The 17,341-nt window shown below is 38.8% G+C and overlaps 1 protein-coding gene across 1 annotated transcript in view; it reads right to left on the reverse strand.

Moving 5' to 3' along the window:
- ADAMTSL1 (ADAMTS like 1) overlaps positions 1 to 17,341 on the reverse strand; it is a 179,912-nt gene that overhangs the window by 116,751 nt on the left and 45,820 nt on the right. Inside the window, exons 6-7 of the mRNA XM_031056859.1 lie at positions 6,478 to 6,604; positions 740 to 814 (exon numbers count right to left, since the gene is read on the reverse strand). Of these exons, the coding sequence (XP_030912719.1) occupies positions 740 to 814; positions 6,478 to 6,604 (202 nt within the window). The remainder of the gene's footprint in view (positions 1 to 739; positions 815 to 6,477; positions 6,605 to 17,341) is intronic.

The raw sequence follows: 17,341 nt of genomic DNA on the forward strand, positions 1-17,341 counted from the left end.
CTGGAAGATGAGAGAGAGGGGTGCCAGGAGCTTCTATTCATTAAACAAATGGATTTGCCTTCAGCTATAGCAGAATATTCTCAAATCCTGAGACTCCTTGCAGAAAAGAGGGATATACAGCTGCTGGGATACACAGATGAAGCAGGAAAGTGTTATAGCCAAATGATGGGCTAGCAGAACTCACTGGTCTTAACTCCTTGGAGTAGTACCACTGCTAAAGAACAAGGTTTCATTTTAGTATGCAGTTTCAGATCTTTAGAGCGAGATTTTGTGCGTGTGTGCATGTGCACACACACGGTGTGAGTGCATATGTGTATCCAGGGGAGAGAGAAAGATCATAACAGAAATGTGTTAAAGTCATGAGCAACTTGGTGGCTGAGCTGAGCTGCAGGGAAGCTTATACTTTACTGTTCTCAATATTTCTTCACTCAGTGGTATGTACTTTATTAATTTTAAACAAAAGCACTTGACACCAAGTGAGCCAGCCAAAGGATAAGCAAACAGAAATGACCAAAAAATTACGGAGGGCCAAAGAACTCCGCACTGTTGGCCAAGGTCTGCTTTGAAAAGAGTGCACCACTGAGATAACTGGGTCTGAGTAAAACTTCTGAGAGCAGGACTCATCTGTGTGTTGAAATCAGTAATCTGAGAGAGGGAAACCAGACACCACAGTGTAAACAGAGCACTGCAGGTTACCAAGGCTTTCTTAAACAAGGGTACACCAACTCCTTCTACTTACATAAATGATCAGGTCCTTTCAGCACGAGGCGAATCTGTCTACTTCCATAGGGAATAGCAACCACTGTATCATCCACTGTGGGAATGCAAAAAAACATGGAGTAAATAAGCAAGAAAATTACCATCTGTTTTAAAATAAGCATTGAAATAGGTGTTTACAAGGCAGTCAAAAGAAAAACCTTAGGACCAACTAAAAACGCCAAGACTTATAACTAAAAATCTGGAAAAGGAACTTGTTAAATGTAGTAAGAACCTTCTGCTTAGAAGAATCCAAACCTGTTCATTTTATTTATCCCCAACTCCTTCACAACTATTTATGGTTTTCATAAATAACTACTAAGTTTCTATTTCATCACAAATCCACTTAAAACTCTCAAGTATTTTGAATCAGTGTTTGTGGTAAGGTAGAGAAGCATAAGCTTATTCTGATATTTAACCAGAATAGCTTTCCCATTTTCCCACTTAAACCCCACATCTTCTCCATGATCTTGTCCATGATATGTGATGGTCTCCTACTGTTCCCAGGTACCCCTTTCACACCTCTTATTTTCATGACCATAAAGGCTATAATTCTGCTTCCCTTTCTACACTGCAAGCAGAAAGCCCCTGCAAAAGCAGAAGCCCTGTCATGTAAATAGGCCTTAAGGAAGAATCTTGCACCTATGAATCCCTTAGGAACTTTGCCAACTGCATTTAAACCGAGGCGTGAATTAACACATAGGTCACATGCAGCTGTGAAAGTTAGATCGGCATTTCTAAAGAGGCAGTAACCCCCGTAATGTCCTGAAGAGAGACACAAAGACACAGAAAGATGACACAAAATGTTATATTTGGGTTATGAAGTGGTCTGTCCAGAGAATGCTGACCTGGACTAACCAGCACATTTCATTCACCTTTCCCTGTCCCTTCTGCCTTCTTCCCATGTAACTGGAAGCTGGGAAGGAAAAGGTATGCAAGCTGAAAAGGATTTTTCTGGGGAATGAGAAGGTGGTAGACGTGAAAGGACAAACTCTCTTTCACCATTTCTTCGTTAGAACTGCTGACATCTATGTCATGAAATGCCTTCTAGCAGGGGCTACAGATCTGCTCTCCAAACAGTGTTTTTCAGGTGAGGTCAACTCAGACAATAAAAATGTTTTATCTTCCATTCAAATATATGAGTTGGGGTCTTACACTTCTGCCCAGACCAAACAGGGAAAGCTCTTGGAACCCAGTTAAATCAGGATTGTCACTTACCAGCAAAATAGTTGTTGATATTGTCATTTTATATCAGAAGTAGAGAACCAACAGAGAGGGGAAACACTACCAGAAACAGGAACTTCTAAGCAATACATTCATTCATCCAAACCCACAATATCTCAAAACCTGTGAACTAGAATGCTTTTAATTTTTAAATTCTGTAACACAGTATAGGAATTCTTGACACTCGCGTTTCAAAGCTTTATGGGATGAAATACTCATACTTTGTTGCCTTGTACTACCCCAGAAGTGAGACAGAAATGTAAGCAGTCTCTTTAAGTGCCACAAATGTTGTGTGGACATAAAGACCATTCAAATTTTCAGGTGCTTCTGAACCATGTCCCATTTTCAAGTTCTGATTTGATATGTTTTCTCAAACTATCCAAAATTTCAGTGTCTAAGTCTTTTGTAACTGGGCTTAAACTCAACACATGTTTTGCTCATTCACATCTCCGATACCCCATTGATTAGTAGAGCTAGAAATCTTTCATATCAATACATAACCCAAATTTTCTATTTGGAAAGACAAAGATTCAATTTCTAAATAAATAATTAAATACTAATACTCTAATACTGCTTTATTCGTACCATTATAGCATTCAGATTCAAGATACCCAGTAGGACAAATTATTTTATCCATCTTGGGGAACAACATATGTGAGTATGACACATCATTTTGCTGCATATATAGAGCATTTTTTGGACTGAGTTTGGAAAAACAGTAACTTCAATTTAAAAAACCCCTATTATGAATGACCTTTATGCAAGCGTTATTTAAAGACAGTCCCATGCCATTATTATATCTGACTGTCTCAGTTAAACACTCTGTGCTGCAGAGTTACAACTCACTGACATGTCACAGAAAACCTGGACAGTTTAAAGCCCACATGAGCTTGTATTCTCAGCCTGCCTCTCCTGCCCCAGGTTATTGCTAGGACTATATTTCACCTGATCTTGTAGTTGCTCTCCATTTGAAATCCTAGCATGCTTTATGTGAAATGCAAAGCTCAGTGGGATTTATGCTTATCACAGTTCTTCCTGCTTTCACAAAGCAGAAGCAGTGGGGACTGAAGGATAATTTCCTGAGGTTAGCAGTGATAAGGAGGAGACATTTCCTGTGAGGAGACGTGAAATTAAACAGGCTAACATTTAGTCACAGCTCCTCCCAACAATAAGCTGAGAGACAGATTGTAGAGCAGCTGTGTGGAAAAGACATAAAATGCTTTAACAAGTGGTTGGTTTTCTCTGGAGACTGTCCATAGGGAAGCAAAGGAAGGTCCCAGATAACTGAGAGGACAGTGGCTCAGGGCTGAGAAAAAAGTTCAAGGTTTTAGGCAATAGTTAAATGTCATGTACATACATCAGATTCCCATAAGAAAGAAGTTTCTTCTAGTTTTAGATTTTTAATTTGTATTTTGGACAAATGGTTTGTTAGTCATCATGATGAAAAATGGAGTTTTTTCTATCTCCCAAATACTACTGATATTCAGTGGAAATCTGGAACCACATATATTTTTGACAGCCATAACAAGAGTAATTAGGTGAATATCTAGACAGCATTATAATTTCTACAAGTTGCTTATAAACTACTCTACTTTGCTAGTAGATGCCAATCCTGTTTAAGAGAAATACCAACTTTGCACTAGGTGATCAGCAGAATGCATTCACAACTTATGGGACTAACTCTCTAGCCTCTTGGTGAATACCGAGAAGCCTGCTTAAACGAATCTTATCTTCATAGGAAGGACATACAGAGTTCCCTAAAGAAGATACTAAATAAAGAAGAGAAAGATGTATTTTCTGCAGACTTCTAAAGAATCGCCCAAGCCACCTAGAAAAAAGAATATTTCTGAAATGAATGAAGGTTTTTGTAGTTTCTTTATTATTAGTCTTACAAAAGCATAGACACAGGCATTTTCCTTTTCTTAAAAATGTAGGTTAGAATTCAGCATCACACTACATCCTGCCCTACTATGTTTGTTTCTGTCTCTGAAGCCACTGGGACTTACGTACTACCCCTATAAATAGTGGAGAAGCTGTTTCTGTAGGAAATGCTAAGTGTTTAAAAGCTCTATGAATTTCTTTCTCTTACGCCTTTACATGATATAAACAACAGGGAAAAGGGAACCAGATGTGAGCACCAAGAGCAAATTACTTTAGTATGATGAGCTCAAGACGGTGTTTGGAATGGTTTTGAGATATAAACAGCTTCAGAAACTACTGGGACAGCTCTGGAGTAAAGGTCAACTGTCCAACCCCTAGAACAGTCCTCAAGATTGAATACTATTCTTAGAGAAACAAAACTCCCAAGTGAGGCCAAATTTCTAGTCACTGCTGATATCTAGTCACTGATGTACATTTACTCTCTGATTTTCCTAATGCTTTTTCTAATGCAGTCTGTCTTTTAATCCCTTGTTTAGACCACAGATAAAATAGACATAATTCTAGAAAACCAAGATCATTTTATAAAGATAACTTGAAATTTAGCTATCAACTAGTGAATCCAGTCATTTAAATGACTGAATAAATAAAATGAATAAGGCCCTGATCGCAGATTTGCCTGTGTATTTATGTTTATAGTGACAAATAAGCAAGATCCTGACACAGATGAAGTGCCAAGAGAGCTGGGGAAGATAAATGCAGAAAATGAACACAATAGATTTTTGAAACAATTTCAACATTTACATAAATAATTTTGAAGTCAACTGCAAAAAAAAAAAATCATATTAATTCACACATGTGAAGGGGATTCATAACTGGGTCTTTAAGGTTTTTAAAAACCCAATTTAAAAAAGACTTACTATTCATAGATTCAAAGTTCACAGTGTTGCATAAAAATATGTATGTTTCCAGCAGGGAAGGAAATAATGCCACATTATACAGACTGCACACAAAATCTACCATTTTCTTAGCTCTGCATAACAATTATATACAGTCAAATGTGTCTGAGAAATCCATTCTCTAACTTTTGTTCACATTTATCTCAGTCTAAGACTGTGCTCTCTGTCATTTGCTCTATTACCTATATAACTTTCTTTACATTTAATAGGAAACCATTGGAAGTAGGTACTGTGTTTTACTAACATTTTAGTCCTGTGCATAATATATTAGTGACTTTATTCTCAGTAGAGAAGAGATGAGCACCTTCTTACAAAGCAACTAAAAAAAAATAAATTATTGCTCCTACAAGAAAAAACATTTGCCAAAAAAAATTACAAACACTATTACGTCTCAAATTTCCAAATCTGTTCCTGCTCATTGTAAAAAAACTTAACAATGAGGCGAAATTCCATTCCTAAATCTTTGTGAATTATTTCCTTTGTCCTCCAATGTACAATTCTGCTTCAGAATCCTCTTATGAGGATTATTACTTTCTTTCCTTCATACAAAATAGTTGCCCTTCCCTTCCCTTCCCTTCCCTTCCCTTCCCCTTACTCAGGAAACATGGAGCCACACCTGCACTGTGCTATCAGCTGCTCTGTGTACTGTAGCTCCATATATGCTATATATGCTCCATACCAATGCAGTTACTGTTGGACAGAGAGAAGCTGTTGTAAAAAGCAGCTTTCCCTGTTACAGAACCCACAAGTATACACACACTGTCTTCAACAGATGTTACACCGCTATTTGAATATTTAAAGTCGTGCTATTCAGCAATTGCAAAGCTGCTCCAGAATGGTAGCGCTGCTATGATGAAACTCTAAGGCTGGGGGCAGGTTTTCAGGCTAGCACATGTGATTCCTTAGGTGTGTCTACATAGGCATGAAAATACTCATACTTTTTAATCCTTCCTTCAAACTGACAGAACACACCCTATCTCCCATCCCAAAAGTTTTATAGCTCTATCTGTGGTGCTATAAACAGACTGAAAAATCTGGGGTCTGGGGTTCAGGATAAACTAACCTCCTCACTGGGGCGCACTAATGCTACCTTACCACTCTCAGTTAAGCTGGGTCAGCATGCAGGGAAGGCCATGTTTTTCTGTAGACATCTCTCTCCAGCCTGCGTCGGCACCTTCTGATGACTTTGGTTCCTCAGTTCCCCACAGAACTGGGCACCATGCAGGGCATGCAGACACACGTGATGCCAAGAGGCCTTGGAGACAGCACTCTGCCAGGCTGGCACCACCAGCCCGTCAGGGTTCCCCTCTGCTGTGGAGCAGCATAAACCATTCTGTCCAGAGCAGTGTGCACTAAGTCCTGGGCACAGCCAGCCAATACAGCCACCTCCTCCTGCTCTCCTGCTCTTCACAAGCAACTAACTAGCTGAGATGGGTAATATGCTGATGGACACCTTTCTACAAGCCTCTGTCCACCCCCACAACCTGACCAACAGTCTGAGCAAGGCTGCTTTAACCCAAGAGGCAAGCACCTGTGGGGACAACTAGACTGAACACCGTTATTCAGGTACCCCAGAAAGAGTGGGGTGAAATCTAGCCCGCAAAAAATTAATACTTCACTAAAAGGGGAAGGTGGTACTCTACCAGAAGGAGCAGCTTACGTTTACTTGCAGAGAGCTGGGACTTATACTGGCCTCGAACCAGCCGGCAGGTGGACCCATCTCCATTGCAGACCCCACAGTTATCTTCCTTGACAGCACTTCCCAGCTGGTGGTCACAGCCAACAATCTGGCAAGAAAGAAAGATGTGCAGTTCAACGTGAGCACTTACCAACTGACTGCTCAATCCATCTCTGCAACTAATTACTCCAAATTTCTCTCTTAGCGTCTCTAGAGGGCCGTAAAGTACCTTAGCAATCAAAGAGGCTGAGCAAATCTGGCTGGCAGTGTGCACTGAAGCCAGGTGAGAGATAGGGAACAGGTTAGTACTCAATGGCTTTTGCAGTCCAGAGGAAGAAAAGAGTATTGTTGGAGGTCGTTATTTTAGGGCATGGTGGACATTTTGTGGTCAGAATCCTATCAGAAATTTCACTTAGAGTTTCATAAAGAAAAATGCCTGAAACAGATAAAAAGACAGATAGGAAGCAGTCTGATAGATAAAAGTGAAGAGCAGCATGGATCAATAGCAACATGGCTCTGAAATTTTATCTGCTATGCAGCTGGGAAAGTCATGTGGTTTTAATTATGTTTGACAATAATCCCATTCCACACCGTCAATGCCTGTGTTCAGACATTGCAAAAGATCTGATAAAGAAGGCTGGAATGGTTGCAACAAAAGAACTGAGAGTCATTGCATGAATGTAATTACCTGTTTTTAAACTGGGTTTTTCCTACATGCAAATTGTTTGGTTAAAAATTTCAAGAGTTGAACAGATAAACTAGGTTTCTCAGTTTGCAAAAGCCTTGTTATTCTAAGAATCAAATAGCAATTTATAACTAAGTACATTAAAAATTAATGAATGGACTATCTGTTTAACACAGTGTTAACGTAGGCCTTTTGTTTGAAATTTTAAGTTTTGTTTACAAGTTATGAATTTTTACATAAATAATAGAAATCTAAGAAATTAAGAAAGTCCTTGCAATGTTATAATTACCTTTGTAAGTACTAGAAAATTGAAGGCCTTCTAGCACTCTGGCATTCAGAGTAAGTAATGAACAAATAATTGTCTGTAACTTCTAATGAGGTTGTGCTAAGGCTCTTAGCCAAACAGAATGTATATATAAACACCGGGAATTTTAAAGAAAGTGTTTTTTCAGCTTTAATTTTTCCCACATTTCTGAGTTTTAGTTAAATCTGAGAACTAGAAAATTATAAGAGCAAGCAGGGCACTTATCATCAAGGCTCATAAAAGCTGTATGTGTAACTTGCGCATTAAAATATTCATAGACTAATATTTCTTATTTGTGCAAATCTTGAGTGTGCAGAATTACACATCTTTGCTAGGGTGAGATAAACTTCAGGGTTTGACACTTGCTCTTAATTTGTCTATGAAAATGCAGCCTTTAATAACCAGTAATTTCTTTTAGCAATTCAATTCCTATTTCTAACATCATTATTTTACTAGCTGCAGAGTAACTGTTTTCTTGATTATCTGCCATATTGACAATATAATTAATTTAATTTAAATCATTATAGATTTAAGCTTGATGAAAGCTATCATCAAATTTGTTTGATTTTACCTACTTCTTCCAGGTCAGAACTGGGTCAAGCCTCCTATGCTTACACATTATATTATGATTCCTCTAAGGGAATTAATGAAACCTAAAGAAGCAACAGTCAGAAAAATGATACATTTCCTTAAAAAGCTAGCCATACCAAGACTGCAGGAGACATTTTAACAAATTAGAAACATCATGACAAATAATGGTTAGAAAACAGTAGCAAAGATATGCATATCTTCACTGTGATTGTTCCATACAAAACTTCCAAATACAGATATATAAATTGTATTCATAGTACTGTGTAAGATTTCCGTCTATTTTTTTTTTAGAATTTTCCTACAGGAGCTTAACCACCTTTGATATATGCAGACTGGTATGCTTTAACTTCCATGAATGCCACAGTGTAGAAAAGAGGGTAAAAAGGATCATTTGCATGATCTGAAAACTGTATGTCACTGCCTACAAATCAGATTTTCCTTCCAGTGCGTTAGAGATCCACTAGTATCCACAGCGAAAAGGGTCCTGCTGGGTAGCCCAGATAACAGAAGAAAGGTCAGAATTCCCTTTCATATCTGCTGAAAAGTGCAGTTTAGAGTGCATATCTTTATGCCTTTGCCTATTTTGAAATGAATATGTGAACTGTTTGGACAGGAAATTGGCTGGATTTTAAATCCAGGTATGAGGCAACCAATTAAAAAAACCCCAGCATTTACTACTTTAAAGCATTTTTAACTTTATGAATCATCAGCTCACATGTTGCCATGGGCTATACCCGATTAAAGTTAATTTATAAACGGAACAATCTGGAGTTAGGTCACAACTTGCGGAGGAAACCACCAGAAAAATCTCAGGTGTGAAAGGAAGTTAAATTATGGTTTGTTTCTTTTTTTTGAGTTGGACAGCCATTACCAGTGTACAGCATAAAAATATTTCTTCTGTTGAAATGCTGTGTTTCAAATGGAAGTATGAGCAAAGTTAAAGTATGGAGACCTTTGTGATTTCTAAAATTTCTGTGGTATGTGCAAAATTTGTATTAACCTTACTGTATTTGGCAGTAAGGTTAATACAAATAACTCAGATAACTTTATGCAATTAAAAGTTTTGATGAAATTAAATGAATTTCCTATTTGTTCCCAAGGTCTCTGCAGAGACTTTTTTCTCTACTGTGTTGGATTATCTGTCTAAATAGATATGCAGAGCTCTGGGAATATGTATGAAATTTTCATTAAAAAAATTCTGAGTGATTAATCAATGCCTGAAATAAAAAATATCCCCAAATTTTTTCTTTTTTCCTTTCCTTCTCCTTCTCCTTCTCCTTTTCGTCCTCCTCCTTCCCTCTTCCTCTTCCCACTACTTAGGGGAATTCTTCCATCTTTTGAAGGTAATTACATGCACTAGAAAGGCTGCTAGTATTTGAAATGGATTCACTGATGCTTTAATATGAAAAACATTACTCCAGATCTCTTATATGAGTTTTTAGTAGCTCTTAAATGAAAACATTTTGCAGGCTGGACTTTTGTGACAGCAGAAGATCAGACAAAGAAATATTAAAGTCCTCCTGAAAAAATACACAGCTCACGAGAGCAACATCTTTTGCCTCTGAGTGGAAGAAACAGAAGTTTGGCTGAGTTGAGAACATGTCATTTCCACAGCATTATTTTCACTGTCCATCAAGGCTGCAGGGAACTCATTGAAAAAGGTTATGGAATGGGTGAAAATATGTCACCACTCACCAAGAAATCTGCAAAGGGTTAACAAGGGTTATTTCTTTCAGCATCCACCCATAGCATGAACAAAACACAGAGGGACAGTTTTAAAATGGCTGTAATCAGAGATGTTGAAGATGCAGGACACTAGGAGAGGCCAGCTACCAAGAAAAGTAGACTGACTTGGTCTGCAGAACTAGAAAAGTCGCCAAGACACTGACCTATGGGAATATTCACCTGATGAGAGGTGGTTGAGGACCTCATCATGGAAGTAAGCACCATGGAAGGCACTGGTTCATCAGCATGGTAAGCCAAGGAACTCCGATATACAGCTCAGAGTAATGGTTTGGGGGACACAGTTTGAAATATCTTAATGACATTTTTTAATCAGAAGTCTAGGGAGTATTTCACTCTCTGAAAAGCTTTGAAATGTCAACTCCTTGTCTTGGTTTGAAGCTGGATCTAATGTTGAAATAATGAAGTTTCTGTGGAATAGAAACTTCCCTTTCCAATGCATTCTAGTTCTGATCTCAATATATCCTGGTGGTTTAGGGAGACAAAGTCTTTTTCAATCCATAAAGGTCTGGGAAGGAAGCCCCCACTAGAAAGGAAAATGGATTACTACAACAAATTGTGCTTGGAAATGTTCTGAAGTAAGCAGTTTTCATACTCGTTTCTATTATCTGTTAAGCTTCCTCCCCTTAAAGCAGGGTAATGAAGCACAGACTTTCCACACTGAAATCTTTTGAGTTTCAAGTCGCCGAAGTGCGGTCAGGGGCTTGAACTGCACATTGTTACTGCACAAAATGTCAGAAGCAGCTCCATTAAGTTCGCTGACTATCTAATCCAAACTCCATTAAAATCAAGAACATGTACTTATGTTTGATAAGTTTTGGATGAAGCTCTTATGTGTTTCTAAAGGTGCTTCTATGAAGCTCATTACTATTGTGGTTAAATGCCCTTAAAGCAGTAAAGGCAGATTTTGCAGAGCTCTGGATGTCTCTCAGTATATAGAAAATGTCAGCCACATAGTAACAGAGTGAGGAAATCACAGGTGATTACCAACTGCCTGCCCAGACCTTCTTCATCACCTCTAATGCGAGCTGATTTTTTATTCTCCTTATGGGTTTAGTGTAGAAAGTCTAGCAACAAAAAACCAGAATAATAACAGCTAATCCCTAGTTGGCCAAGCCTGTATTGTTTTCTGGCATAAGGTACCACAGCTCTACTCAGAGGTAAAGATTCCATATTATATTTTAGGCTGAAGTCCCAGACTTTGTGCTGAGTTTGACTCTCCCCTTGTCTTCCCCCAAACCCCCCCCATTACTGCACTTGACAGCTCACGGGTTGGCAAAACAAAAATAAGGATATTCCTGACTCTGAGACACACTGCGAAATAATTTTTACAGGATGCTGCAAGAAAAGAGATGGCTATCAAGTTAGCAGATCAACTGCTTGCATGTAATTTAAAGGCATCAGGCTAAAAGTCCCACAACAGGAGTTGGAACTAATCATTGAGTGCGTGCATGAGTGCTATAAGTGCATGTGTTCCCCTTGTGGACTTGAACTCTGGCTCAGTTTAGCAGATTTTTCCAGAAATAAAACTGGACCAGCAATGACAGGTTCTGCTCCAGCCCTGCTAGTCTGGAAATGCCCTGAAGTAAGAAGTTTTCATAATAATTTCTATTCAGTATTAAGAAATCCTAGGCAGGAAATAATGTAATAAAGCAAGCTTGCAAATCCAGGCAATTATAAATAAATCTCTCTGTTTTTCAAGAAGCATGTCTGCAGTTCAGATGCAAGAAGTTCTGAGAATCTGAGAAAACAAAGTTGCCCTTCACATAGATACTAATGTGGGGCTCAGTGTGGGACTTGTGTGGATTATCACTGCTCAGTTGAAAAAGGTTTTGGATCAGAGCCATCATTTCAACTGGGTTCAAAATCCCGTTTTACAGAATCAGCATGAAGAGCTGCTCTACTCTTCAAATTACTGGGGAGAGAACAAGCTTGAGCCTGTACAGCAAACTGAATCTGTGTTGGTGTCTGTGACAGGAGAACTTGCAGCTTCTGCTGATGAGGCATCTGCCCTTCAGCGCACCGACGCCTTTGAGATGACATTTTAGAGCCCCAGCATTTTCCTGGCACAGCCTCATTACTTTATCCTGTCACAGGCAATCTTGACCAGCATCAGGCACAAGGCACGATTCCCTCAGGTCCTTATGAATTACGGTGGAGTTCCAACTATAATCAAGGACTGTAAGATGATTTTCACAATGGCAAGGTAATTTGTAACTATGCTGGTAACAGCAGGAGTACCCCAATTGTTAAATACAGCCATTGAAGTGGCTAAGATACACCTCCCAACACATGAAACATGGCTGGCCAGATTGCAGATTTTTTGCTGCTGGTTGCGTTATCTACCACTAATCCACTGCAACCAATCTGCAGATCCTGCTTGGTACCTGTCCCATCATTCTCAGGTAGCCAGAGCTCTCTGCTATAAATATATTTTGAAAAAGACCCTTATATAGCCTCACTCAACCAGAACAGCAGACAAAACACATTGGGAATCAATGGTTCAGACAAAACTCTAGAAGCAAATAGCAAACACCCAGCAGCAGAAGGAACTGAAGAGAAATTTCTATTTTTTAATTTTCTCTCAGGGAAAAATAAATATAAACTTGCTCTGAAGCTACCCTTGATTTAACAAATAGAAATTAAACTAATTTTAAAGCTAGCACGTCTAAATAAGGATTACAGATGCTCTAAAGTCTTGGATGTGGGGAAAAGTTGTTACATGCAAATTGATTAGGAGGAATCTTCCACGATAAAAAAAAAAATTGATTTTTTTCTGGTTTAGTCATTTTTAACCAACCAATTTTTTTGTGTGGACCACCATAGGAGAATCCACAGATGTATGAACAAAGGTCTCTGTAATTCATTCTCTGATGATACAGAAATCCAGAGGCTGCTGCTGTGTAAAAGACAACATTTAAACAGAACTAACTTCCAAGAGTTTATAAACAGGCAAAAATAGGAAGAAAAGAAGCTTCTGTGATTATTCATATTCACTTACCATTTAATTTACACTTTGGTTTTCACTGTATTTAGGTTTACATATCCATATTGAGTTGGAGTAAAAATTAGCTTCTCCTTTATCCTTACATGCTTGTGTATTTCTTGAAGAAGTAGAAAAGAATGCCCTAACTTTGTTTTTCTTAGCTAGTGCTCTTTAGCAGATCATCACTGAAATACTTGTTTTTCTCCAGAAGAATAACATCTATTGTCTGGATATCTTAGCAGTTTCAGGGGAAAGATTTACCAGTCTTTGAAGAATATTAAAACACTACATCAGAAAGTGATTGGAAAGGCCAATCTAAGACAAAATTCATCAAGGTAGCTCTCCCTCATCTTCTTGGTAGCAATGTCCTTGAGAAACCAAGAGTAAATTCTGCCTGCTGGGCATATCCTTTTCTCCTAGAACATGAAACACCAATTGAAAAAGCATTTAATTGACACTTGTGACACATTACATTTGACTGCGATTCTTTGTAAGCTCTGGTGACTTCATGACATGCTTGAAATTGCTATTCTGAGCTCTCTTCTGTGGGGCTGTACAGGCTTCTTTTGTTGGCAGGAGTCAGTCCTGTGTTGGCTGGATCAATGGGGACCCAGCTGCAGAGCTTTGTTATACCAGTGCCAGCAAGGATTTTCTGGTGCTTTGGCAGTCACATAATCTGTGTTATCAAGGAACAGATATCTTCCACAGTTAAACACTTGAGAGAGGCTACTTGTTCCCAGACTACTGCTGAAACAATTTAGCTAGTCTATATGGTACTCCATAGTGCTGCTCACTGTGTAAGAGGAGTGCATGCAGGCCCTAGAAGACATTTAGGAAACTATAACCTAGAAGACAAAGGAAACTATTTTAAATGCCTGCAAAACACCTGTCCTGTGTCTTCACAGTAACTGGACCCCTTGTCAAGGTCTTCAGTGAGAACCACAAATCTGTTTTGCTGAGGACTCTCAAAACTGCCCTGCCATTGCAGACATCTTGCCATCCTCATACAGCCATTGCACCACTCTAACAGCTCAGGCTTTTAGGTATGCCAAAGAAATAAATAAACAGAGATTACTTCCTGGTAACTAAAAGAGAACCCTTAGAAGTCTCCAAGCTGCTCTTTTAAATTTCTCATTATTGTCAAGCCTTCAAATGACAATGTCCTTCCCTCTGCCACCAGCTAAGGGAGCTGCTGTGAGTGCTGTGGTCAAAGACCTGTGAGCAGTAGATAAGCTGGTCAGCACTTGTTATTTCTGCTAAAAGACTAGAACAAAGTGTCTCTGAGGAGGTGTTAACCTCTGTTTGTCCAGAAAGTAAAAAATTGCTAACTCAGGGCCAGGGAGTTCTAATAGTGCAACTGAGGATTCTTTCACACACAAAAAATAATCCCATTTCCCTTCCACTCTCCACCACAAAATTGTTCCTACCTGGCATGATGATAGCAATTTAAGCATTTGGCTACTACTCTTATGAATCATGATTCTCCACCCCACTGCTTTCTGCGTGCTGGAAAGATGTCACAGTAGGGGAAAAGCTACCTCTTTTGCCTCAGAAAAACTGAAATTCATCAACAAGAGAACAAAATTATGATTTGCTACCTGCAAAATATTCAAACGGCAATTCAGTCATTCAGCCCGACACATGTTCTAAACGCATGACCAACAAATCAAGAATTCAGTACTTTCTGAAATGTTATCTCTGCAGAAGACATCTAGTTTTTAATGGATTATAAAAAAAAAGGTTGCAAACAGGAGGCAGAAATAGCTGAACTACACAAGACTGAAATCCTAGCACTATGTAAACACCTTGACATATTTTTCCACAAATAATTTCCTTTTTATGACCTGATTTCTGTCATAGTCTTGGCAGAAGAAAAAGATTATTACTGGAAGCTGTCATGGGGGACAAACCACCTCTAAAATAATACAGGTTGGTAGAAACACAAATGAAGCTTTTTTGTAGAGAATTAAAAAACAAAGGCCGTTCATTTCTCTACCTTGCCATCAAACAGGCAAATAACAGCACTTTCAGTCCTCCTGTGTGAGTGAAAGACAGAAACACAGGTAAAAATCTCCTACTGGAAGTTGCTGTCTCAGATTTTCACAGTTAGATAACGTCTAAGTGTAGAAAAAAGGGATCTTGCAAAAATCAGCACACAATCCTCCTTGTTACCAGTGCTAAAGGAGGACAAGAACAAGTTCTAATACTAGACCAATTAATGTTGCAGGATAGAAAAATGCATGTCAGGGGTTGACATGGGGCGGGATAGACTCCTGGTGTTCTTATTCCTCAGAACTGGAGTTGACTTGAAAGGAAGGCATGCAAAGAAATCAGATCCCAAGCTAATGAATGACTAGGAGCAGCCATGGGCCTAGCTGCAAATTCCTGCAGCTAAGTCCCAAGCGTATCCCACATGGACAGTCAGGGCCCAAGGCAGGCTTGTAAGCTTTCGAGAGCCTGCTGAGGTGACCACCTAATCTTATTTTTTACCTGGCTCATGCAGGTTTACTGAGCCACTGAGAAAATTTTCATACACCAGACTCCAAACATGTGACACTATTATCCTGATTAGCTCTGTATTTTGGGCTGAATTGGAAGCAGGAGAGGGTATGTGCAGCAACAGCAGAGAAGGAGAAACTCTCTATCATGAAGTCATGATACACAGGACATACTGCACAGTCACCTATTTAAAGTAGAGCAGATTTTCCCAGTCTAGACACACACACACAGACAGAGCCATTTAAGTACTGGTTTATCTAGAACCACAAAATACAACCATGGACTAGTTTGGGTTGTAAGGGACCTCTAAAGGTCATTGAGGTCACCCCCCAGCCACTGGCTGAACACAGAATCAAAAAAAGACCTCCAAGATCACCAAGCCTGACTTCTGACCAGTTCCAGCTAACTAGAGTTAGCTAAAGGTAACTAAGCTTGTTAGCTGACTTGAATTCACTGTGCAACACAGCAAATAAACTCTTAGGAATCAATAAATCAGAATTTTTTTAAAACCACCTTCAGTATTATGTGGAAGTAGGTCTTTGAAGCGAAATTTAATACTCTGTAAATAGTAAACATTAATATAGGGATTTTTGGGATGCAGCTTTCTTTAGCAAATAACCTGTAAAATTAAAACAATGTAAAGGAGAAAGTTGTCCAGTTTTGTGAGAAGAAATGAAAGGCTATTTTTGGTCCTAAACAACTTTTTTGTAATAACAAATTTAGTTAACCGCTTTCTTAGACATCCCCAGTTTTATAATCATTGGATCCGATCCTACAATTAGAGCTATAATATGATTCATCATGTTATTCTATCATATAGATGAAGTAATTTTATGGTCTTTAATTCAAAAACCCCAGCAATCACAGTAATAGTAATAATAACAATAATAAAAACACTCATACAATTAGAATTAGTCTTGGTTTATCAACAAAAGAATAGCTTTCCAAGTTTTATGTAGAAAGCAGAAAGCAAAAGTAGAACTCTTATCTTGCTTCTTCAGAGAAATTTAAGGAATCAATAGGTCTTACACTTCTACATGTACAAGAAGTCAGTTTGTATATAACTCTTCCCAAATACATTTCTCATCAATTTCTTGGACTAGTATGACTGGTTTTGACTTTTCAGCCAAATGGTGCTGCTAATTGTAGCATCATTATTTTTTTTTTTTCAGAATTTTCTGCTAAAATTACTCTATCTTTCATAGATCATGGCTACACTTTTTCCCTTTGATTGGAAAACTAACACTGTTTCATCCTTTCAGCAGATAGTTTATTTATGGACATTGTCAGTGTCTAACCTTTCAACATCAAAATGGTGCAGCTGTCATGATTTTCCACAGAGAAGAATTGATGTTGTCCTGAGCTATGAGTGAAATGTTTAAAGCAAACCCACAAATCATACACTTCACAGAAGATTATGCGATGTGTGGTCCCCTGCGGTCCCTGGGCTGGAGAGGCTGAGAGGATAGCAGAAGACAGGGGTCACTCTGGCTGTGTAAGTACAAGAGGCTGCCCAGACTGAAAATGTCTTGTTCATGATTCTGACTTCAGGGAAGCAAAACTCACTTACACGAGGTGAGGATATGGCCATGATATTGATGGGGCATGTTTTTGGGAAACTACACAACCATTTACTATTTGGCCACAGTTTTAATGAAAACCATAAAAATTACCCATGATCTGGTATTATACAGCAACAGATTCTGACATCTGTACTGGAGACAGATGCAGCCTTGAATAATCTCTGATCACCCATTAGAGGAAGCAAAGACTTTCTTGTTTTTCCTTGCCAGAGTTAAGAAAAAGAACATTTTTCAGAATTCACACAAGCAGAAGGCAAAAATTATGTTGAGAGAGAACTAAGTATGAGGACTACAATAACAGGAAGAAGTGAAATGGATGAGGAAAACAGAAAAAACCCAAAAATTAAAACGGAAGGAAGTGGAGGAAGTGGCTGAAGTGGCAGAAGGAAGGAAGTGGTGGAAAGAAGCGGCGGAAGGAAGTGGCGGAAGTGGCGGAAGGAAGGAAGTGGCGGAAG

The sequence above is a fragment of the Geospiza fortis genome, unplaced genomic scaffold, assembly GCF_000277835.1.
Source record: "Geospiza fortis unplaced genomic scaffold, GeoFor_1.0 scaffold12, whole genome shotgun sequence".
Classification (NCBI taxonomy): Eukaryota; Metazoa; Chordata; class Aves; order Passeriformes; family Thraupidae; genus Geospiza; species Geospiza fortis.